Genomic DNA, 26054 nt, shown 5'->3' on the forward strand with positions numbered 1-26054 from the left:
GCCATTTAACTTCGTCCTGTAAAAAATGAGTTAGAAAGTCTCCTTATTTGATTTACTATCGCATGCACTGGATGGCTGTCCATGTGCCACCAGATCTGAGAGCCCACCAGCACTTCTTAAAATATACTGTTACATTTTATAAAAGCGACACAGTTCTTTACGGCGTAAAATGCCACACATCGTCAACAAAAATACATTAAACGATTGGCTGCACGGAGCACGAGTGGTTCACAATACCACGCCAAATCCAATGAGCGCGACGGGTCGCAGTTTCGATCCCCGCGTAAGTCAGGCGTTTGTTATGAGTCTCCTTGTAGTTTAACTTGGGACTTGTATGTCTGAGAAACCCATCGCGAGTCAATTTTATAAAAAAAATCATGCTAGATACTAAACCTTTTCTTCCTCCCACACCTAGATTGTGCAAGACAATTTAATTTTAAACCCTCCGATGTGAAACTGACCATGTTTGGCGTCAAAAAGACCTAGACTGGACTGTCATATACACATTTAGATCACCACAATTCACCCAGGACAGCTCGAACGATCCCAAAAACCTCACTACTTTCGTTATTCCCTGAAGACTTGGGCTACAACGTGGCAAAATGGAAACATTTTGAATTCATTATGGCGTCGCGTTTTAATACGAACAGTCAATGTCAGGGGAGCGGGACTCGCGGACAGGATTACTCTTCAAATTGGATGATTTAAAATGTATCTTCAGCGAGGGTTCTGTATCTTGTTTAAATTTATGTGGAGGGACCGCTGTGGAAACGATATCGGAAAGCGTTTGTGTTCAAATGATTTGTCTCACTTTTTTTGAGGTCATTAAAAGTGCCTGTTAATTTGTTACAGTAGCGTGTCGTAATTCATTAGAATGTCATTAAACCAAATCGTAATAATTTACACAAGTTTTCAATCGACACATAAAAAAAACAGAAGTCTTACAAACGCACAAATTTATCATAATTCTTAAATTATTTATTATTTATTTGTCAAGTTTCAAACTGCACATCGATTTCAAAGCAACCATTGTTGACCAAACGATATTTTGCTGGTAACTTTTATGCATACGTCAAGCATCACATTTTTATTAGCATAATGTAATAGGGATCCCTAAAAAGTAGACATCCAAAATGAATTGGTATAACGTAGACATGTAACACAACAGAACAGCACAATGTTTATATTGTCCGGCGTTTTCGCGAAATTTTCAGCTTTTTGAGTTTGGAATAATTCATGTGGTATACTCGCAGACACTGTTTGCATAAATCATTCAATACTGTTTTTATTTTACACTTATCTGTACCTCGTATTATTGTATCGCTATCGTTGTAATACAAGCTGACCACACTCACCTACGGGCAGTCACTTGGAGGATTTTTTGACTATGTCGAGATATGAGCGATATATGACACTATATTCTGTCTACAAAAAAATATTTTGTTATAGAACAACTACCCTATAACACGGATCCCTTAAAAGGAGACCAGAAATGTGAACAAACTGTTAGTTCAAAATAATTTTACAAATGTTAGTGTACTTTAATTATGGAAATTGATATATTCAAACAAATGAAATCACATTAAATAAACAGATCTTTAATATTCGCTAAGAATACTATATAATTGTTACTTATTAAAACTAAAATCACAGGCTCGGGTTAATATAGCCTACTACTAATTATATCACAATAACCACACATTCAAGTGTGTTGTTTTACATTATTTGGGTTATAATCAAGTTCTATGTAAATATGTAACGTAAACAAAAAAAAACATTCATAATATGATGCGACAGTTTTGGCAAAAATAAGTATTTGATTTTGCAACAGCTTCTGATTTTGTCGGTAAATAATGATGTAGCATTATGTACTACTGAACTGACTTTAGACAATCAATGAGCTATAATTATATTTTCCCTTATAAAAATTCTATTATTAATAAAAAAGAGTCATAGAGTACATTTGTTGTTACTAAGATACATAAGGAGTACCTCAAGGTAATATTCTTGCCCCTTTGAATAATTTATGTTTATATTCATAAATAATAAACTTGAATTGTTTATAGTAAACTTAAACATTATGAGACTACAACTGAATCCATATTTATTTACATCGTATTATGACTACACCTTAACTAAATAAATAACCCTGTAAACAACTTTCAATATATAATTACACTACAAAACCATTATCATCATTGATTCTTCTCACAACCGAGGTATAAATCTCATTCTCAGCTTTCAAACCATCTTTCCCTTTATAATACGGGAACTCGTTACTAGTAGCTAGATAATAAATACCGGGTCGCTCAAAATGAGTCTCTAGACCTATATAATTTGTGACGGTACTGTTGAAGCACTGAGCAAACCTCGCTTCTTGCACCGAGTCACATTTGGTAGCTATGAACTTCTTGGGGTGTTCCAACGCTTGCCACTGGTAGATCATAGACCGGACGTGACTGCAAACGATCAAACAAGGAATGTAAGGTATGTCGCTCGGTTGGAACTCACCGCCGTTCACGTAGAAATCCACATGACCTAACGCTTCAGCTATCCCGAAACCATCGATATTCGTGTGGATCACGTCCACTTTCTCCGCATCAGTCTTCCACAGCTTGTTTTCGGTGCCGAGTGATCTGTAGCAGGGTCCCGCTGGGTCCAGTCCCGTCAGTCTCGCTGGTTTCTTTCCTGTCACCTCGTAGAAGTATTTCGCTGCAAAGGAGACTTCGTGCGCTCCCAGGCTCGCACCAACAAGCTCGAGGTTTTCGGGTTCCAGTCCGATCTCAGTCAGCTTTACGAGGAATTCTCCCATCTTTCTTCCGATGAATCGAGCCAGGCGAACTGACCTGAAAGAAAAACAAAATGTTAGAATTTTAATATAATTTGAAACCAAAATATTTGTAAATAAAAACCACTACAACTAAATAAACAGATTACTTCTAGTCACCAGCTATATCTACGATAGATAAATTAATGACAATAAGCACTATAGTCAACAACGCCACTCATATGTAATACAACAAATCATCTAATCTATGTAAAACAAAGCAAACAAACCCTAAACAGATTGTATTATCGCATCGAATTTCATTTTCTCAAGTTTTCATCACCCTGAAAAAACTATAATAAACAAAACAATATACAGATCACATACCCACTGCAGAAACTATAAAAATACAAAAAGCAATCGTAATATCTTTTAAGGGATATCATTTCTAATACCACTAGAAGCTCTGCCTAACCCTTCTGTCTTAAACCCAATTTATCACTATGATACGCAATAACAGGCAATAATCCCACGTCTCGGCAAACAGATCATAAGCTTTGGATACACTAGAGATGTTCAGTCGAAGGGGGTGGAAGCTATCCGCAAGGTCCGAAAATCTATACTAATATTTATATAAAGCTGAAGAGTTTGTTTGAACGCGCTATTCTCAGAAACTACTGGTTCAAATTGAAAAATAATGTTTGTGTTGAATAGACCATACATCGAGGAAGGTTTTAGGCTATAAACCATCACGCTGCGACAACGGGGAAATGTGAAAAAAACAGGGTAGATATAAATCATAACTTATATCTTCTAACCACGCGGACGAAGTCGCAGGAAACAGCTAGTAATCAGATAAAGCTCAGCGCTCCTGTTTAACGAATATAGTATTTACGGTAAACTTCTTGCCTTTTTTTTTGTTGTTTAGTTAGATTATTGTTAACACTAAAGCACCTTTATAAGTTTTGTATATAAAAAAACATGTTGATTAAAGAAACTATGGTTAGGTCTTCCTTAGAAATTGTAAGACTAAACTTAAATGTACATCATATCGATTAAATATCCGAAAAATTTTAACTGTCGGATACTTTCGCTGACACCCCTAACAATTGTTCGAAGCCAAAGCCGTTGGTAGCCGTTTGTTCCTGGCTGTAAACAATTTATGATATTCAACGAAGACGGAATTTAATATGGCTTCATAATGAACATTATGTCATAACGAACTTATTCAGATTTCTATTGAAACTTTTATAATAATAATTAACTTTAAGAAGTAGTTTGTTTTAGGAATTTGTACGTTTCTCTCAGTGACCGTTGTCCTCGGCACATAGGCAAGTCATATTTTATATACTACAGCTGATTTAATAGTAGGAACTTCTACTACATCTGTAACACTTTTTTCTCATTGACTGTTAACCTCTACTCATAGATAAGTAACATTTCTCTAAGCTCTACACCTGATTAAAATATCATGAATCACTATAATGTATTGAACGAAATAAACTTACGAAGATTGTTTGAAAAGAATTTTCAATCCTATGCCTATACGCTAATGTTTAAACCCTTATGGTGAAATCAAATTTTTTATTATTTGCCCATAAGCAAACTGAATCAAAATTAAATTATCAGTGGTTTTTAAAGCGGTGGTTGTAATATCGGGAAACCCCAGAATATCCATAATTTATAAGGTCAGTCTTCCTATCTGACCTCTACAACCCATTTCCTGGGTCACACGGTTGTCAGATAGAAATCAGTAGTTTCTAAGGAGCCATCCATATCAACGTAATATGATCACACTATCTCCTCCGGTGCCAAACTTGGGATCAATTTATGGACACGGACTCGATCCAATGACTTTTGGGGTGTAAATCTAAAATATATTATGGGCACATGATCGTGTAGAACAATTAAGTATTTGTTATCGATGCAACTCTTGTAAAACAGGACCTACAATGCTTACCTATAAACACCTAGCGCTGAAGTTCGGTCTATCCGAGAAGAAAGGTTGATTGTGTTTGAAACCGCAACGGGACTTGATGTAGCAATAGTTTCTAAATTAGTATGCTTCTTAATTAGCAATATTTTATTCACGTGTAAGCATAGTGCTAACATAAGGCTGTTCAACGGCTGGGAGACATAATTTTGTGCAGAGAAAGATAGAACAGTAATAATATAAATAAACTGTTGAAATAATGATATTTAAAAAATAGTCAGGTTTATTCTTAAATATTAGTTTGGAAACAAAAAGGAAATGTAATGTATGCCCATGCATTCCCATCCGGCCATTGCACTGACAAACCACTACAAAGCCCATTCATTGCAAAAAAAAAAACAAATATCCCAAATAAATATAACCCCATACTAAAAGCACTCAATACCCAATAATTTAAAGACATTAACCTACAATCCCAAGTCAAATGTCACCTAAAAAAGCATGTCGACATCTAATTCGCATTAGCGAGTCCCACGATCACGACTTAATCTCGGAGTGTTACACTAGCTTTATCTCTACCCGATAGCGCCCGATATCTCTGACAAATAGTATTGTGGGCTCTACCAACAGCTATTGAAGAAAACTTTTGCGACCGTGTGAGCGAGACGGAGCGCTACATATAATGTTGTGCCTCACTCACACACCTGTAACCGTCTTGCTTTAAAAGGCGTTGCTCGGCCCGTGGGGATGATGTGAGGGAGGTTTCACATTCACTGAAAATAGTTTATGTTATAACGGGCCTTCGATTTCATGATCTTATTGATTTGATTGTTGCTTTAGAATCATACATTTTTCTCAGAGTGATATTAACTCAGTTTTAAGTAGTAGTAATCTTACGATCATCCATGAACCAAAACAATTTATATTTTTTTACAGATTTTTTCTAGAATTGTTCAGATGAGTCCTCTATTAGAACATTGAACTATTACAAAAATAGAAATGATAATTAAAATAGCTGAACTATAGAGAATGCTAAATGCTCTGCATAACGAATTGCTCGCTTTTTAGTGCTTTGAATAAATAAACAACATTCAAAACGGGAAGCTGCCAGTGTTGACGCTGCAATGGGTTTTATTACTCTGCCGACAATTTTATGTTTTTTAAATAAATGAATAATGGTTGGGAATATATTTCGCGACTCTCACCATGCCGTCTGGGAAAACAGTAAATGTTCATGACTGTATTTACAGATGGTATGCTAAAAGTCGTTTCTGAGATACTTCGGATTCAATTCGCAATCAAAGGTTTGACTCCGAAGAATTAAATCTCTTTTTTCGGGCGTGTACCTTCGACCGTCCCAAAAAACCAACCCAGGCTCAACACAGGCATTTGGGACCACACAAATTATTATACTTGTCCTAAGCAAAGATCAAACCTGAGACACGTCTTGTACTTTGGCGTGGTGGTCACTCAATATAAGTGATCACTCAATATTTCTATAAAAGAATCTTGTAGAATCATTTACCTACTTTTGATGTCTAGCGTTCTGGTTAAATTGTTTCTATAGTACAAAAGCTAATCAATTAGGTAATACATTTATATGTACATATTTGACAAAACGCTAAAACTTATGCAAAAAATTATGTCTCCCAGCCGTTGAACAGTTTTATGGCGGGACGAAGCTTACATTTAAATAAAATGTTGCTAATTAAGAAGCATACTAATTTAGAAACTATTGCTACATCAAGTCCCGTTGCGGTTTCAAACACAATCAACCTTTCTTCTCGGATAGACCGAACTTCAGAGCTAGGTGTTTCTAGGTCAGCATTGCAGATAAGATAAGCATGTGTGGCAGGCTTGTCTCATTAAGAATATTACTAACTTGGGGTAGATGTGCGTGAGGAAGGCGAAGGTCTCGGAGATGAAGACGTTGTACCCGCGGCGCGAGTAGGACGTGCCGAGCGCCTGCGAGAACGGGAACACCGAGCTGTCCATGAAGCCCACCGCGTACAACACCGTCTTCTTGTTTTTTAAATCTGAAATCAGTATTAAAGAAATAAAAGTTTATATTTTGCTTGAAGTTTGATGATGGACAAAGTGAATCCCTGTGGGGCAACATTTTTAGAATGTAATTTTTTCGCAACATTTACAAACTTAACTACATGATGCTTTAGTTTCTGTCCGATTGCTTGTCGGTTTTATAAATTTTGATTATTTTTAAAGCTACTAACCGAGTGCGGGAGACATTTCTAGCTGCTTAAAAAAGCTAATTTTGTACGATAAGTGGATGAGCAGTAGAAACCTGATACTCAGTTAAGGCATAATGTCAAACAACATATACCGTTAAAAAAATGTCCGAACTTTCAAATCACTTGATAAAGATTGAAGATCAAAACTGTCAGTCTCCGTGTCCAACAGAAACTTATGATATCGTTATCATATCTTTAAAAAGCCAAGAAGAATGCCTCAAGAATGGCTGAACAGCAACTTTGCAAACTTGTATCGCGATATGAATAAAATATGAGTTTAGACAGATCGCGTTAGCGCCAAACGTTGCTATTCAATTTATAAAGGCGCTATATATTGTAAGAGTCGATGCAGATCCGTGACGGATGGATGGCTTTGGCTTCAAATAGATCTTTCATATAAACGATATCGGATATTTAAAAATGTTCGAATGTCTTGTTTTAACTAATTTGCATTCGTATGACTCTGGTTCGTAAATCTAACATAAAAAGCTTCCGAGACTTACAGACTGTTAAATAACATGACAAAAGAACGGTTTCGGTGAGCGTGTGGGTCAACTCACCGGCATTAGGTAATTGGATTAGCACATATAGGGGAAGAATAAATAAAGCTTTAACAATCAAATGAGAAATTCTAAGTCACTTGTTTCCAAAGCACTGAGTGCTTAAATACTTATCACCATGAAACATACTTTAATCGCCACTGTCTGCACTACTAAACGACTTCCACCGATAGCCAACCTCGCTCCACCTCGTAATCACCTCCGAGACACTCCACAATGGTTCGAGGATCACTCCAGTGTCCTGTCACTTCAGCAAGATAAATAACTCACTATTAGCCGGTCTTGACCCGGATCACAAAGATTTGTCAAAAAGATAAATAGCTCTTTATTTAACTATTGTTTTCTTGCGTTGTAGCGAAAAATATCGGGATTATTCTTGACTGGATTACCGCTTTTATGCAGCGAAAGAAGGAAATAAATGTATTATGATGTTCACTGATAAGGAAATGAAAGCAGTCACTGTTAGCGCCTAACAACACCTCTGATACTGCACTATGTATCCCCGCAATGTTTTCTTCGTAGTTTTGAACAAATCGTTTAAAGCATTGTCATTTCTATCACCGCCATAATCTTACTGTAATGCTCAAATGTCTGGAAGTAATACAAGTTGTCGGTGAGCCCTAAAATTAAACCAGCATCATCATAAATTGTCATAATGTCACAATTTTTTTAAGTCGGAAAATGAAAATGACCAAACAAGGTAGCATTAATTCAACATCCTAAATGGCTCCATATTTCATCCCAGTAATAAAGTAATTGCCCAATCAACAGGTAAATTAACATTTTCCGCTCAAAACAGCAAATAAAATAAATGTTAAAACTGTAACGCTTGATGGTTCCGCATAAATGTTTGATAGGAACACGTTGAGTTATAGTGTAACGAACTGTGAAGGGTGCCGCTCCGTAGAAACTGTTCATTATATATTTGTATCGCGGCTTGTTGCACCGGATTAAAAATAGTAGTTTATCTTATGATATTCTGTATCATTTACGAAAACAGAGTTTATTTATCTAGTCTATTTTTTCGGGAATGGCCGGTGAATAGGTTTCATTCCGGGATTCACGTGTACATATGTTGCTGTTTGGTTAATTTATCCGAGAAATACAAATACTTCGAGCGTTGTATACTCCACATTAATAAAAACAACCAAGAATAACATAGTCTTGTAATAGTCATATTTTTGCAAGAGGAATACATGACACTTGTCGAAAATTGGTAAAATATAATTCAATCAGACACAGTTTCTACTATAATACCCACCGTTCTTACATTACTGTAAGAATGATTGAGTAGATGAAAGACTTTGCCCTGCCTCGCCATTGTAGCGCTAACACAATTACAGCCGGCAGGAGGTAACTCCCAACGACACTAATTGCTCAGCTCGCTCTAACTATAGCTACGATTACAAGAATTATCGCTAAGTACTTAATTGGTACTATTTATGATACTTCTATGTAAGTACTTACATAATAAAAGTCACATTTAAAAAACTACTTACGCATCGATAAATTTTAATCCTTGTGTTGTAGAAGGATTCACAAATATTCAACACACATCCTCAAAGTCAAACAGACTCACACAAACATTCACAGATCATATATTACAATTGTTGTCCCACGCGGGGATCGAATTCGTAACATGTCGTGTAGTGGGTTTGGCGTGGCGACGGTTACCACTTGCATGTATTTCGTGCCCAAACTGACTATGTATTAGACAGTGATGAAATTTGACTACGGTATACGTCCACGCAGTGACATTTCTGTACAAGAAAATCCTAAATTGAAAATGTCCCATTACTGATCAGTATCGATACTGATTGACGCATCGACTTAAACGTAGAAATTGAAAAATATATGTTTTTATTCGCATATTCTGGACATCCTGGTGAGTGAGCGTGGTAATCAAAGACAGTTCCTTTTTAACTGGAAAGAGGCGTTAACTCAGTGGTAAGTTATGTAACAGACTGGTTAGTTTGTGGGAACCTTAGGATCCTGACATCAAACACACTAGGGATACTAAGTCCCCAAGCTTCTATAGAGGTTGTATAGGTACTCTGAAGAATGTTGTATTTAATAAAACCATATTGAATACACCACAAAGTCTCTACAATTAATCACGCCACTAATCACCATAACATTGGAACATTATTTTTCTCATTGAGCGTGACAATTATTATAATTATAATTAACGAGGATGTGTATGTGAGGACACCCTGTATATTATACGTGGCAAGTTGACAACACCATGAATTATAATATCAAATGTGTTTATGACACAGACAGAACTTTAGTTTCACGACAGGTCAAAATAGGTGTGTGAAATGAATGTGAGATATTCAACCTATGCAATAACTTTTTTTAACTTATAAATTGACCATAAAAGTCAAACGTCACTACACGTGTGTGACCATGGTATTAAGGTAGATGGCAAAAGACCACGGTGAAAAAGACCGATAAAATCGTCTGACCAAGTCCAGCTCTCTCGACCCCAGCTTCCGAATTGCAGTTCAAGCCGCTTAACAGCATGAAGTAACCTCAGGACTGACCCACCCATATCTGTTCTCCACCTACCAATAGTCTTATCCCGGGCCACGATCTTGGGCGCGCTCTCGACGGGCAGGTTCCGGCGCTCGATCTGCCCGGCGCTTGTGACGCGGTGCGTCGTCACCTGCAGCTGCGGCAGCATGCGAGCACTGATCGACGCGTTCTTCAGCACTCCAGGGCCTGGGGACAAGGGACATATTGAGGATAATACTTCTTAAAGAAATGTTGTAATATATGTACTGGCACTTATTTTTGTAGTTGTGTTAAAGTAGGCTCTACGTTGTATGGCCACCGTCTCACTTTATAGTGAGGAAGTGGGTTTCCAGCAAGAGTAATAGTTTTTATTTTTATTTACTACCATGGTATTCAAATTACCTTATAGCAATCGGTGAACCAAAACCATTTGTCTCGTCACCCTTCCGTGTATGAAAGATATACTTCATTTAGAATTATTATTATTAAGAACAATGGGTTGGTGTCCTCGTAGCAAATAAGTACCAAGCACCCTTCTTCATCTTTTATTTTATGTTCTGTTTTCCACTGTTTGGTGTGAATATAAATTATTTAATAAATAAATATGTTTACATTGCCATTACTTCAACAAATCTCTAACACCACTCATAACTAAGTGTTATTATTGAATGGTTTATTTTTCCGCTCCATTGTCTTCAAAGTAATGTTTTAACAAATTATTATGTTGTTATTTATTTCTAGACATTTGTTTAGCAGTTTTATTTGTATGACGTGAGAACATATAGCTGTTATTACATATTATTTATTGTTTAAAAATATTTATAGGAATTAAGAATATTTAGAGTATAGGTAATGTGTTTTACGTCAAAGAAAAAGTGAAATGTTATCACCCAAAACTTAGAAACAGCTATGTATTTTTAAACAACTCCCAGCGACAATAGAATTTAATCCTTATGTCGCGAGAGGTTTTACAAACATTCAAGTCACATGCACAAAGACTTAGGTCAAGCATTCGTGGATCACACAAACGCCTTCTCCTACGCGGGATCGATCTCGCGACGCATCGCGACCTCAGCCACTCCGCTATCCGTGCAATCAAAATTGAAATTCCAAAAAAGATCCGCATTTAAATTATTTAACATTAAATGGACTGAGTACGTTGGTCGAATATACCTCCACAAATACTCAACCACTGCGTTATGTGTAGCGGGTTCGATCCCATTCGTATGGCGGATTTATTATATTATTTTTATTTTCCACTCATATTATATTAATAATTGATAGAAATCAATTATTACTGGAATATTTATAGCTTTGCGATATAATCCGGACATCTCACGGACTTAGTGGTCACACCATTAATTATGACATCTGATCAATATTAATTGATCCTGCCGACATACTGTATTCCGTCAGTGAATGTGTAATCGATGTAATAACTCCTGTATTCGTGACGATGTATCTGTAGGCTATTAAAAATAAATTAAACGTGGGTTTAGAATATTATATTGTCATCATCATCATGTTTAGCTGTATTGAACAGTATTCAAACATTATTGGGGTCTATTTTACTATGTTGTATTTACCCCAAGATATAGTCACATCTTTAATTGATGCAACGGTTTACTCACGCGTATTCATCGGTTGTGCCCGACTAGTTTCGGACCCAATCGGAGTCCTTAAAAATATAGTCACATCTGTCAAAAAGTTTCATGATAATTCGTGCAGCTTTTACGGAGATGCAACCGAGGACAAAAAACAATTCAGTCAAGACGACACAATACGCTCTCGTAGTGAGAGAAAAAAAAATCATACAGTTTAGAAGCCGTTATTAAGACAAATCAAAGAAGTCTGTGTTTTTATTCTGACGACAGTTGCCAGTTAGAACTACGCCTTGTCGTCTCTTCACTAGTTGAAAAGGAATCTCATTTCCATAAACTGGAAGTTCAGACGTAACATTGTCTGTCCCTATTATTATAAATGAGCAATATAAACTATATCAAGGCTGTCGTAGTTATTCAATGCTAGTCGGTCACGGCTCACCGGGTTCGCATTCTCTATCAACAACTGTTTCTACAATGATCCGTGTGAATTAAACAGAAGTACAACAATGGATTTCATGACATTTTCTTTCTTATAAAATATGACCGAGACAATGAGATCGTTTGAAACGTGCATTCTAGTTGGTGATACCAACACAAATTGGTTAAACTTAAATATTTATTGAGCTGATCGACGCGCTGAAGCAAGTTTCATGAAATTTGTTATGGAGTAAAGTGAGATCCAAAGATATTTTATATATCTATCATATCTACCATAGAGGCGGAGTAACGCCTTGCATACAAATTATACTTTCCTACTAACTTCTATAAAATGCTGCGTTTTTAAGCGGAAAGGGTTTTCAGGAAAAAAAGAAACAATCGTTACGTGATTTTAAGGACTGAACAGGTTTGAACTTCTGATTCACTTTGACGACATACATACATACGGCACAAGCCCTTATAAACGTAAATTGATTAGATCATTAGAATATTCAAGACAATTAATATTAATTTTATCGATAACACAAACACAATAAATTTATTTTATAGGAATGGAAGCTTTAAAGAAGACACAGAAGATACGGAATTTGGAATTTTAGATTCACGTAAAACAGTCAACAGACCTGAGGGTTTACAACCACGTCTTAATTATGACAACACTGAACATGGTGTAGAGTGGTATCCGTCATCCACAACTGCAATCACATTACGACTTGCTGGTACTCTCTCTGAGGTTCAATTACCAAATATTACAACGACCTTTTTTTTAAAAAAAACGACTCCCGCACCAAGGAATTTAGTCCTTGTATCGCTGGGGTTTCACAAACATTCAATTCACTTACACAAAGACATCCAGACTCAAAACAACCATTTGTGGATCACACAAATGCTTGTCTTACGCGGGGGTCGATCCCGCAACATGTTGCGCACAGTGTGTTTGGCGTGATGACCTCAACCACTTGGCTATCCGTGCAGTCAATTCTGTACATGGTAAGGTAAAATAGGCATATGAGAGGTACTCACAGTCGGGTATGAGTCCGGCGGGGTACCCGTAGTCGGGGCGCGGCGCGTACGAGCCGGCGCGGGCCTCCAGCGCCAGCGAGAACAGCATCGCCACCGCCACCGCTATCTTGAACATCTCCGACATTGCACTGAAAACAAAGACATACAAAACTGAATTATAATAAAAAAAAAATCATTTATGCATATGAGGCCAAGCTTTGCATTGCTATGCATCGATATGTTGCACGTTGGTAGAACCTGACACTATCGCTACCTCCTCCAAGGAATTGGATTGGTATTTCAACGCATATCTTAAGAAAAGGCAACTAATTTGTGAAACATTTCAGTGATCAATCCATGTCGTGGTGAAATGCCCTTGCCCAACTATTGGACTTTAAAGGATAGGTATGCATATGCACCTTTTTAACTATTAGTTTTTGGACGTAAAAATTACCATGATTTTACCACTCCAACAGACTGTAGGAGAAAAAGTACTCTCCATTTAACGAGTTGCAAGAAGCATATAAGATTAAAGCAATATTAGACCCTGCTGATCCTATACGGCGAATGTATTCAGATTATAGGTAACCACTCGACCATCCGTACGTACAGTCACATTATAACAACAAAACAAAACTAACCGATATAATCAAAATTCCTATACATTTTCATTATCAAAGTTATGAGAATGGTTAGGAATCCCACGAGCCGCCATTACATAGCCTAATTGCTTTACTAAAGAGGCTAACATACATGACCAGTAGTCAATAGCAATTCTAACATTCCTCTGACAAGTTAATATAATTTAATATAATGATAGATCAGAGGAAGATCTGCAGTCGCTACACAATCATGTTTCCATATCATTAAACAAATCGGCTTCAAGTAATTATATAAGTCACGAACACTACATAGGTCAGGAGCCAGCTTCAGTGACCGCGACCATAAAGTGTACGTATGTATGTATTACTATGTAAGTCTTAGACGTTGCTACTTAAAAACAGCAGTGCAGTCTCAAATTCCGATGTAAGAATATTATCAAATAAATCTGGTGGATAATTATTCAGTTGTATTTAAGTCCGGGAGCAAGATGGGTCGTTGATATACTAAAGGTTTTGAGTCGAATTTTGGTGAGCCTGGTAGATGACCGTGGATATTGGCACGAGAAAGAGGCGCCTATGCCCAACAGTGGGAGAACAAAGTCTCTGGATGATGATGATGAAGGCTTTGGGAAACGGGCTTTCCATTTTTAAAGTTCAGTATCCACTTGTATAGTATGGCGACTTTTAATTATGCCTATATACGAGTATTTTGAAGTTTATTCTCTTTTTAATTAGGGCTAATTTCATAGGAATAGACCCGGTCCTTATTAAATTCGTACACGAGATATACAGATTCAACATGCAAAAGCCTTGTTGAGAACTTTGATCTAACATGAGATGGGGCATCTTTTTTTAGCCAAATGCAAAGTTTAAAAATCGCCAAACTGTAAAACTACTAGGTTATATCTACTAGGGTCCATGGTCTGCAGGAGGTCTATAGGAAAATAGATACGGATAGCCCGAGGTATTGCTGAATATGTTAATTTGCAGAGTTTCCTTCACAGAAGTTTGTTCTTATATTTAAACTGGGAAAAGGTATGTTAAATACATTTTCTCTATTACTACATGTACTTGACAATCAATTGAAAAAAATACATTGTTTTAAATGTTTTTCATTCAGTAATACGCAAATATGTTAAATGAACACAATTTAATAGGCAACAACAGTAGTATTTTATATGATAATTACGTTACGGCAGATATAAATTTCATATAATTTAAGCAATAAAACATAAATATAATATATTAAAGCAATATTATGAGGTTATGTTAAGTTGATTTAATAAGGGGCCTTCAGAAATGAGTCGAGCCGAGGCTTGCTGATAATAATAAAATATTACACATGTTAATCATATACAAGAAAAACTGTAATTTGCTTTCCACAATAATAAAAACAAATCAAAGTCGGTTCATCCGTTCGCAAGCTACGATACAACAGACACACGTACAAGTCAAACCCCGTAGTTTTTGCATCGGTGGCTAGAAGGTGCTTCAATAGGCATTCCTCTTTTATCCGTTACCCCCTAAAATGTCACAAACGTTAGTTCTTTATATTAATGCTAGTTTTGTATACCGATATCCATTACATACAAAAATTCGCAAACAAGGAATTTATTTTATTAACTTCCTGATTCATAAAACCACTGTTTAATATTACCATTGTGTTCGCGAAAAAAAATGCTACAAAGCCTGCATTCGTTCATTATTTTCCTAAATTGCTTCCTTAATGGCCTAAATGGACTAGTTCACAAAATATTAATTTCAAGTTCAGATTTATATTTAATTGCTTAAAATCTTTGATAGACATCGAACATGTATTATGTAAATTGTTGGCTTGTATGAAAACAATATTTCTATTCGATAAGTTTTCGACAAGACCCGGCTCTTCAATAAACTTGAACAATTATTAATTATTATTAATTCACAAGGAATGCATTGTTCATTATTAGTTATAGATATTAGTTAGATAGATTAGTTATAAGTGTTATTAATGTTTATCGCATTGGGTTAGCCTGTAATGGTAAATGTTTGAAGATAAATAAATAAATTAGATCGATTGTAGAGATGTGACTTTTCTAGTGCGGTAAGCTAGACGCAGGTTTATAGAACATCGATAAAAGCAAACAAACTGAAGCATAAACTCATACACTTACTTAATCTCGATTAAATACGTAAACAATAACGAAAAACGAAAATAATTTAAACATATGCAAAGCATATGACATTATAAAGGTCTCGGGTCGAGTCTGGATGAGGCTAGCACAGGACCGTAGAAATTGGCACGAAAAAGGGGAGGCCTATGCCCAGCTGTGGGAGGAAAAAGGCTGTGGATGATGATGATGATGAAGCACTCACAAGTTTTTCTGCACCAAGCAATTTAATCCTTGTATCTCGGTGGTTTCACAAACATTCATGTTCATGCGACTATGTGCATGTGCACAAAGACCCAGACACACAACAAACATTTGGGAACAACACAAAAGCTTGAACGCGATCGAGCGGGATCGAACCCGCGACTCGTCGCTCACAATGGGCTTGGTAAACTAAACCACTCGGCTATCCATGCAGACAGTTCTATTGTTAATATTATATCAAGAGTTCATCTGACGTATCAGTTTGTCTAGCTGTATCTTGTGTGGGTCAGAATGATAAACAAAAAGCTCAATCGAGTTTCAAACAAATATTTCTGAACATTTTGTAATTTTGTTCTCAATTTGCATACTTTTGAACAGCACCTCAATCAGACAGAATAATTTGAGTCGAAACGTAAAACAAATCGAAAGGGAACTCAAAAGCTATCTATTTATAATTACGTATTCAAATGTTTGGTCATTTGTTAAGCAAGGTTAATTATATTTACAAGGCAAACGTTGTAAATTATATAATGATGTTAAAAATGTGTCGGCAATTTGTTTACGTATTGACAAGCGATGGGTTGGTCTGCAACAGGGGGTCGTGTTTACAACGTATTACATCAGTATTAACATATATCACAATTTGATGAAGAGTTTAAAAAAAAACTTTAATGACACCACTTTAAAATTCTAAACATCTCTGTATATGATAATAATTATCTTATTCATCTGTGAAGCCTTCTCGGTTTCGGATAGACGATACTTAAAAAATATATATAACTATGTGATATTGTTCAAGCCTACCATTAAAACATAAATTAAAACTTTTGTCATAGTGTAAGCAGGACGACGCACTGCTCGTACGACGTTGTCTCTCTCTCCCACAAAGGAAGCGATTCTCATGTTTTGATTCCGCAAGTGTATTGAAGACACTTGTTTGGCAATGGATGGCTAATTAAAAACTTTACATAAAAATATACTAATTACATTAGAAGCCAAAAATAAATCATAATTGTGGAAACTATAACTAAACCCGTTTTTTTGAGCATTCTAACGCATAAAACAAGCAACTACGCATCAAACAAAAATGTTTGTTCTACATAAGAATGGAACCAGTACCTCATCACACGCAGAGGTCAAACCTGCACCGCTCAGCTACCCGCGCAGTCGAATTAAACCACAAAGATGAAATCTTCTCGAGATAATAATGCAATGGCAAGTGTTATGAGCAATGCATACAAAACACACAGTTTTTAGTACAATATTATGTAAATTGCGAGTTCCTTGTTCTGCCATGTTTATTTGTTTATTACTTGACATAGCTACTGAAACGTGGCTATGATAATGAGCCCGTGACCCTACATGGTGAAACACGGAACGAACATTTTAAATAACATGACATGTAGGTTACAAAAACTTTAGGTTTAAAGTTTAAAGTCTGAGTTATCAAGAAAATATGTCGTTGTAAACTATTTCTTCCGGCAAAAAAAAAATTACAGTTATTTGAGAGATTACCATTATCCGTAAAACAATATTTCAGTTTCCAAATCATTTAAATTGGATATATTACAAATTAATGTTTTTACCATCCAGGGATCGAACCCGCAGCGCATGATTTATTTATTTATTTTGTTACAACGGTGAAAAACCTAACAAAAAAACAATCATTAGAATAATAACAACTGAATACTGTCTTATGGAATTTGCAGAATTATAGACCGTTAATTAAATTAGTAAACAAAACCCCGAACTATACACTGAACGTTATACCTTACACACTAGATATTCTCTTTAACGTAAAAACTGACCAAACTTAGCGTCATCCCAACTCACAACCTGCCTATAATTCGAGCTTCGTCATTATGGCTAATAAATTATACAAAAATAAACTGAATCTATAAGAAATAAAGAAAAATACAATATTGTTACATTTATGTACACTTATTATACTTGTATTTAATTATTTTATTTAGTATACCTATATTTATTTGTTTTTAATTTTTATATACCCATATTGTACCTTCTTACCTTCGATAACTAATATTGTTAGTTGTCTCTTGTCACCCGCTAGTGCGGTGCCCGACAGGGTCCACAAGTGCCACCTATTAAATTTGCATGACCTTTATATATTGTTGAGTGTAAATAAAGTATTAAGTTTAATGATCACTGGTACATTCAACTACTATTAAACTAATTTTTCGGTCTACAGAACATTTTTCAAATGATTCCTGATGATGATTTTATTATAATTTTGTAAATTATCATTATTTTTATCAGCATATCATATCTGCTATATTTTCTGTCATATAATGACGAATACTAAATAACAACAAAATTACTCCAACAATTTGATCTAGACATTAAATATTTAATTATTTGCGCTCTCGAATTTAATTCCAAACATAGTGTACGAATCGGAATTTATACTTTCACATGGGAAAAATGTACAAAATATTTTGTGAACAAACATAGTCTGACTCCGCATCAATCAAAATTTTTGTTTATTCCGCGTCTGCACCCAAAACACACAAACAAATAGTTTTTGTATCAAGCTTCGTTAACTCAGCAAATAGGTGAAGTCACTTGCCCTAATGGGGTCTTTAATTAGTGATGAGCACACAAGAAGCCCTAATGAAGGTCACATACACATCGTAAACAAAATACTTTAACCCAGAAATAAATCTGCATTCATTAAGAATTAATTAACAAAATAATCAAGAACATAAAAATTGTGCTAATAGTGCGTTAGGACAAAGGTTTAATTCTGGGCGTAGAAATATTAAGAAAAATATTTTTTAAGGAAGTCATTGTTAAAAATGAATTAAATTTTCAAAAAGGTAAAATACAAGAGATCTTCCATCAAATAACATTTTATATGAGAATGCACTTGTTTTATGCTCAAAACTTTTATACAGATGTGGTCATATTGAATGACGAGTGATACAATTCCCACGCAACGTGAATTAAACTAAGTAATGCAAAGGGATAATTATAAAGTGTTAATATCATCGCTGTGTCATTGTAAAAACATTTTTGTGACGGATATAAACCGGTCTCATTACTACTAAATCAGGGTTTTGCAACGTCATATTAAGGTTTCGGCCCTTACCATGAGAGCGTCAATCTACTCTGTGGCTATTGTGCAAGCGAGACACCGTTATATTCAGTATATAATAATAATAATAATAATATCATGGGACAACTCACACACGGTTATCTGATCCCAAGCTAAGCAGAGCTTGTGTTATGGTAACCAGACAACTGATAAACTTACTTATATATTTCTAAATACATACATATTATAGATAAATTACACCCAGACACCAGAACAAATGATCATGCTCATCACACAATATTTGTCCTGGGCGGGAATCGAACCCACGACCTCCGGTATAGCAGTCAGGGTCACTAACCACTAGACCAACAGGCCCGTCCGCTATAGCGCGCTCTCTCTCTTAACCATCGGTAACCGTTATTCATGAAGAGCTCACAGTACAAGGTATACCATGGTTCTATACCATTAAGGCTAGTTAATTATAACGCTGGTGTAATTCGCGTATTGTTTTAATCACCGTTCGTAATTAAGTCGCGCCGTTATAGTGACACGAGGCCTTCACGAATGATAGAGTTAGATTTCGCCAATCACCATGAACGGTATTAATTCAATGTAGCTGAATTTTGGTTGTTATTAACAACCAAACGTTGGTTGGTTGTTATTAACCATTTGTTAAATATGTGTGTGGGCAAGTTTGTTACCTCTTTACGCTTAAACGGGTGGACCGATTACGACAAAATTTCGTGTGGTGTTAGCTGACAGCTTGGATTCACATAGGCTACTTTGATCCGACTTCGTTAAAGGAGGATAGTCTTTTTGCATTTATAACCACCATCCAGGCAAGAGAAGCCGCGAGCAAAAACTAGTTGTAGATATACAAGTATATGTAACATCTACAAAATTAAATGATGTTGTTTCACTTATCACGACCTGTGATAATATATTTAACCTTCGTCAATGCTCTAAGCGTGATTTACTTAAAAACGTTTGTTGAAAATATTCATTATTATTATCAACTTCCGAGGATAACAACCCGTGTAGACACGTGGCATGACCATCGGAAGAGGAATCTAATTTGCAATATACATACGGAAAAGATACTTCTGTGAAACATTTTTTTTTCTTAGTGAAATACCATTTTATGATAGCACAATAGAACAACAATGTACATCCAACACAAATCTTTTTACGCATAATTTTTTTTTTTTGGCAATGACTGTAATTTTTTTTTAAGGTTATCTACTAAAGAATCCAAAATAATGAATACACTAAAAACTACAAACTTCCTGCCAAATTATAAACGTATTAACATAACATAAATAAATTATCTCCATCAATTAGTTTATAGAAACATTTTGACGAGTCAAGGACTTCATCGGATCTCATCGCTATAAAGTTGCAATGTTTGTGAGGTCCTGACCTCGCCTTGAGTCTTGAGCCTTCCGTATGGTAAACCTTTAAGCCCAAGCTATGGTGAGATTACACTACAGAGAAAGGTTAAGAGAAGAACCTCTGTGACTACAGACGTGTCATCATGAGGAGATGATGATCAACCTTACTATGTTTTTTGTTAGAATCAAACTGTTATAAGTTGCATGTTTAATAAATAACTGAAACTTGATCGGTTTCATCTTAGGGTTTCATACTCAAAGGGTAGAAATGGAACCATAAGATAAAAAAAACGATGAGAATTTGTATTAAATCAAAATAGGCTACTACGGCAGAGTAAGGGCACTTCCATCTTCTCTATTTGTTGAATAGCTATGTTTGAATAGCTGTCTCAGCAGTATCCACTGAACATTGACTGTTATCTGTTTTTCAAAAGTAATAAAACAACTATCAAAAACTTGTTGTAGTTTATTCCAAGGATTGTTTAAGTTCCGCATTTTAAACATGAGACACTGAAATAATTTTATTACGCGTATTTATTCACCAATTTTAATGAGATTTGTTAAGATGTTGATAATCTAGAATTAAACGATACAAAAACGACGACTTGCTACATTTTTATAAATACAGATAACATACATTTTCTATATAACGACATACTTGACCTTTGCAACAAAGATGCAGACTAAATTAATATTATCGCAATAAATATCAACAATTATAAGGATATGTAATTATGCACTCATTTGCATTTCCTGTATCCACGATTTATAGATTTACCTTAACCTTACGTTTTTCTACAAGTACTGACAATGTTAATAAATAAATGATGGATTCATAATTCTCGTAGGACTAGAATACAACAAACGTAGTGTCAAAAGACTCAGCGGCTACAAAACTATAATTTTAACTCGCAGAGGAACGCAAACTAAGGTAAAGGCTCCTAATACGGCGGTAGTCAAAATCGCTTCCTATTACGGTGGTATTTATATTTTCGCGTTTTATTCCCGTTTTATTCAGTGTAGGTAGACCAAAACCGAAACTTTTTATTCTAAATCTTTTACTTTATGACTTAACTGACGTTTGCAAGTATAGCACATAAACAACACAACAAAATCAATCAGTCTCTGTAACGTAATCGACGTGAGAGGTGTTTCCATACAAACGCGGAACAACAAAAGTAAGTACACAAATATTTAGAAACTAAGTTTTTCGTATTGAGATGCCGTTCGAGTTTGTTCTTTTGTTATTTATAGCATTTTCTTATTATTACACTCACTATTTAAATAGCTTATTTTATATTTGTAAGTATTTTTTTACCAAAAAAATTAAAAATAAAATACCGCCGTAATACGATACAAATTTTGAAGATTAATCCTAATACGGTGGTATGACTCCGAAATAGGAAAAGTACTGGACATGTTTAATTGTTTATAACTTTCCATTGATTAACTTATTCAATTAGTTTTAAGTTTAGTTGAAATAATTATTAATCACATAACTTAGAAACCATATTCTGTGGTATGTGTTTTTAATTGGAAATCTAGTTAAATATGAAAACTGTCGAGTAAAAAATGTTAGTTTCTTAGAAGATCCAAAAATGGGAAGGTGTATTTTGATTTATCACAAAACATTTATTTTGTATAAATTTTGACTTGAGTTTTACAAATCTGAGCCAAAAAACTGTTAATGTTTGATTAGGCATTTTTACTCCTTTGTTTATCGAAATATTTATGGGTCAGAATTAGGATTATCGAAAACATGAGTAGTTTTCCTATTACGGCGGTAATTATTTTCAGGTAACTCCGTGTAGGGTTCTAAGATCTCCTATTACGGTTCTATTCATTTATCTATACATTTAATAAATCTGTAGAAGGGTCAATTCTGTACACTGAAAATATTGAAAAAATAAACAGCAGCGAGTGACCAAACCCAAACATGTGATTAAAATTTATTTTGTCTGGCTGTATGTTCAGGCATCACGAGAAAAAAAAACTGTTCGATTTCGATGAAACTTGGTATAATTATACCTTATTTTTCAGTTTTATCCATAGACATTGTTCTGTAGAACGGCGGGTGTGTATTTAATAAAATCAATTTTCAATAAAGGAAAAACTTTAACTAACACATTAATATTATTAAATAAATATTATTTATACGGAACTTTAATGAATATAAGTTCTGACCCTCCGTATTAGGAGCCGTCTACCGCAGTAATAGGATCAGAGCAAAATTTTACCTCCGTATTAGGGAAAATCGACCAGACTATTTAAATATTTCTTTAAAATAAGAAATATCATGAACAGAATCATAGTCTCAACAGCAATACAAAATATAAATTCCACTTTTAACGATAGAATTTTTTTCCACCTTTAGAAATACCTACAAATTCTTATTTTTGTTTCTTACTTTCAAATGTTGCGAAATACCTCCGCAATAGGTGCTTTTACCTTACCTACTAATAATTTCTTTTTCAATATTATATTTACTTTTCTAATTATTCTTAGGTACACCCGAAACGGAGGACTGCTACCGAAACTACTACATCGTGAGGAAAGCTGTATTCAAACAAAATATTACATCTGAAATTATTAACCCGCAGCGAGCCAGCGTGGCGATGTCAATGCGGAAACCTACCCTCTATCTATGACGCTCCGATTATATATTTTAGGCTATATACCATCACGCTGCGACTAATAGGAGCGAAGATACAATGGAAAATGTGGAAAAAAACAGGGGAAATTATTCATCTTCAAGGGCTTCAGTTCATAAATTCCTATATATATATATATATAATTCAGGAACAAACTGTGAAATTCATTCTTCGTGGACTTCGCAGTCCGCACATAATTACCAAAACACAAAGATTATGTCTTCCTATTTCCTACTGCGATCTAAATAAGGTCAAATCCTAGGTAGAAAGGCGAAGCTAAGGTCAATGCCTGCCAATATATCTATATATAATCATTCAACCTTCAAACAACTAATATTAGTATCAAAACTTGTTTGTTAATGAGTTTTGTCTTCCGCAATCGGACAGTCTTCTTTATTACCCTGAGGTGTTTCAAAATGATTATCTAATACCTAAATATAAAATTGTAAATAAATAATTTTACTTCAATTATTAATGAATAATGCTGAATAAAGAAACGGCTTTTTTATATTCCAATGAGAAAATTCCGCCTTTTTATCTCACGGGACTCACCCTACAGACTCCCTCTTTCTGTGATAGTCACTGGAGTATCGTTTTTCAGATAAGAAGCGATGACAAACTACCGTGATGTCTGTGATATGGCTCCCTTAACCGCAAAGTGAAGATGGTCCCGTAAGGAACTACAAATGGAAGCTTTCCTAACATCCCTCCTCTAAAAAACAAATGACTTTTGTATTTTTAGTCTTTAACTGAGACTTAACGGTTTCTTCCACATTATAATTACATATCAATTTTGCAATTTTCCTCAGAATCCTAATTAGAATAAAAAATATAACATAACAATAGCACTAGTGGTGGATAAGTGGTACTTGACCCATTAAGGTAGTATTTGACCTAAAGAAGAATCATTAACAACGCCACGGAAATTATAATTATAGGGTAAATTGTAATGACAATAGTAGCATTCGTTTGAAATTATCATGTGAATAAGAAGGTATACAATGAATATGTGGGAAGAAAGCCCGTGCCATATAGGGAAGATCGAATATTGTAAGTATATGGGCAAGTTTGTTGACGTGTTGTAACGTTTTATGCTTAAATAATTAGATCAATTTTTAATAAATTTTGGTAGGCATGTCGTAAATATCCACTTTAAGAAATATCACAGGTACAAGTTACTGTTTTATAATTAAGAAGGCTAAACATCGATATATTATTGTGAGGTGGTGGAATACTCATAGAGGATCAACCTGCTAGGAGAGAAGTTAGTGTCAGACCCTTACTAACTAAGCCTAAACTGAAGAATTTTGCTGTCCGTGCGTGGCACCTGAAAAGCAGCCTTAATAAAGCCTTAAACACACCGAGCATAAAAAAATATTGTTTTAGATGGACTGTGAAACAAGAGAAAATAGATATCATATACTTTAAATATTTTAATAATATCCAATGATTTCCTCAGATTTACATAAATTAGTTTATTAATACCACGGTATCGGCGACACCGGGCGTTACCTCACAGCCTTGTGCTTGTCCTCGCCAGACCTCGGACTGAGCTACTGTGTAGCGGACTTTAGCAAACGATTCAATTATCTTATTGGGGCTAACTAAATCGTTCAGTGACGTCATTCTACATTATTTTTTTAACAACTTCCCGATAGCACTTTGCGTAAAATTAAATATGTAATGTTATTTTAATGGTAATACCAAGTTTAATTCTTATAAAATAATTTTCGAGCAGAATGTTACTACTGGTGTCCGTCATAACATTGATCGTTGCTACTGGTTCAATCCCCGCTGGAGATAAATTTGAGTGTGTCGTGCTCAAACAAAGGAAAATTGAGGAAAATTGAGTACCTATCTTTAAATTAATGTATTTATATGTTTGGCCTCTAACACCTTATAATTGAATTGACTACATCTATTAAAAAACGCAACAAGGCCTGTGTAAGTAAGATTAAGCATATGCGTGTAAGGAAAAGGGCATTGCATTCTTTTATTTTAAGATATGTAATAAGATACACTTTAGTCTTAATTAATGCATAAGTACGCATAAGTATTTTATTATTCTAGCAAGATTTAAAATTAGATTCCTATAACAAAACACTGCCCAAAATATTTAATAAGCACAAGACATGAAAAAAAACATATCTAATTATAACATTTTACTGAATAAGCCCCGAAGTACAATATCTGCTAAAATACTTGAATTACATCTCAACCTGATGTCAACAGGGGGTTTGAAATTGTCGTAATAAACGAACAAACATTCCAAGCTTTTAACCGCTGCCTATTAATTCAACTAGCCATACAGATCGCAAAATACAATGATACACGATTCTTAAGGGATACAAAGCTTCATTGAATTATCTTGAATAATAAATAGTATGCGTTGAATGGAGTAGGATGTACCCCTATGGAGACCGCATTCTGGATAGAGGGAAATACAGAAAGAGGATACGGCTTTCAAAAAAACTCAAAGTGACAAAACAACAAAAATATTTTAGTCTAAAAATACAAATCCTTATCTAAATGTAAAATTGTATTGACCTCAATTTTTTTGTAATATAAATATTTCTTACCTTGATATCTTCAAACTGTCATTCCAAAAATGAAAATGTTTTGAATGAACACTTTTGTTTCACTAAAACAATTAACGAACTCAAAAAAGAAAACGCTAATATTAAAAGCCAATAACTTCCATAAACTTATTTAAAAATCGAATCTGTTTTAAATGCAGAGCGTTTAAAAGATCTGTTTATCGTAAATTTTAAATTTCGATCGCGTTTCGAAATTCGAACAATGTGCGGACGTGCGTCGGACGCGGGCCGCATGCGCGCGACTAGCGCCAAGTTTAAGGACAACGTGCGCGGGCGCAGATCACGGCAAGAGATGCAACCAGTTTTATAACATTCTGCATTTGATTTGATTTTT

General features: G+C 35.0%; 1 protein-coding gene across 1 annotated transcript; it reads right to left on the reverse strand.

The window, feature by feature from the left end:
- Nucleotides 1–1577: 1577 nt before the first annotated feature.
- Nucleotides 1578–25965, reverse strand: LOC113494467 (phospholipase A1-like). Its single transcript, XM_026872815.1, has 5 exons — nt 25703–25965; nt 13092–13219; nt 10081–10233; nt 6583–6736; nt 1578–2846 (listed from the first exon to the last, which is right to left on the reverse strand). Exons 2-5 carry the CDS (start codon nt 13213–13215, stop codon nt 2174–2176), a joined length of 1104 nt encoding a protein of 367 aa, XP_026728616.1. The 5' UTR covers nt 13216–13219; nt 25703–25965; the 3' UTR covers nt 1578–2173.
- Nucleotides 25966–26054: the final 89 nt, after the last annotated feature.

This window comes from Trichoplusia ni, chromosome 5 (assembly GCF_003590095.1).
Source record: "Trichoplusia ni isolate ovarian cell line Hi5 chromosome 5, tn1, whole genome shotgun sequence".
NCBI classification, from domain to species: domain Eukaryota; kingdom Metazoa; phylum Arthropoda; class Insecta; order Lepidoptera; family Noctuidae; genus Trichoplusia; species Trichoplusia ni.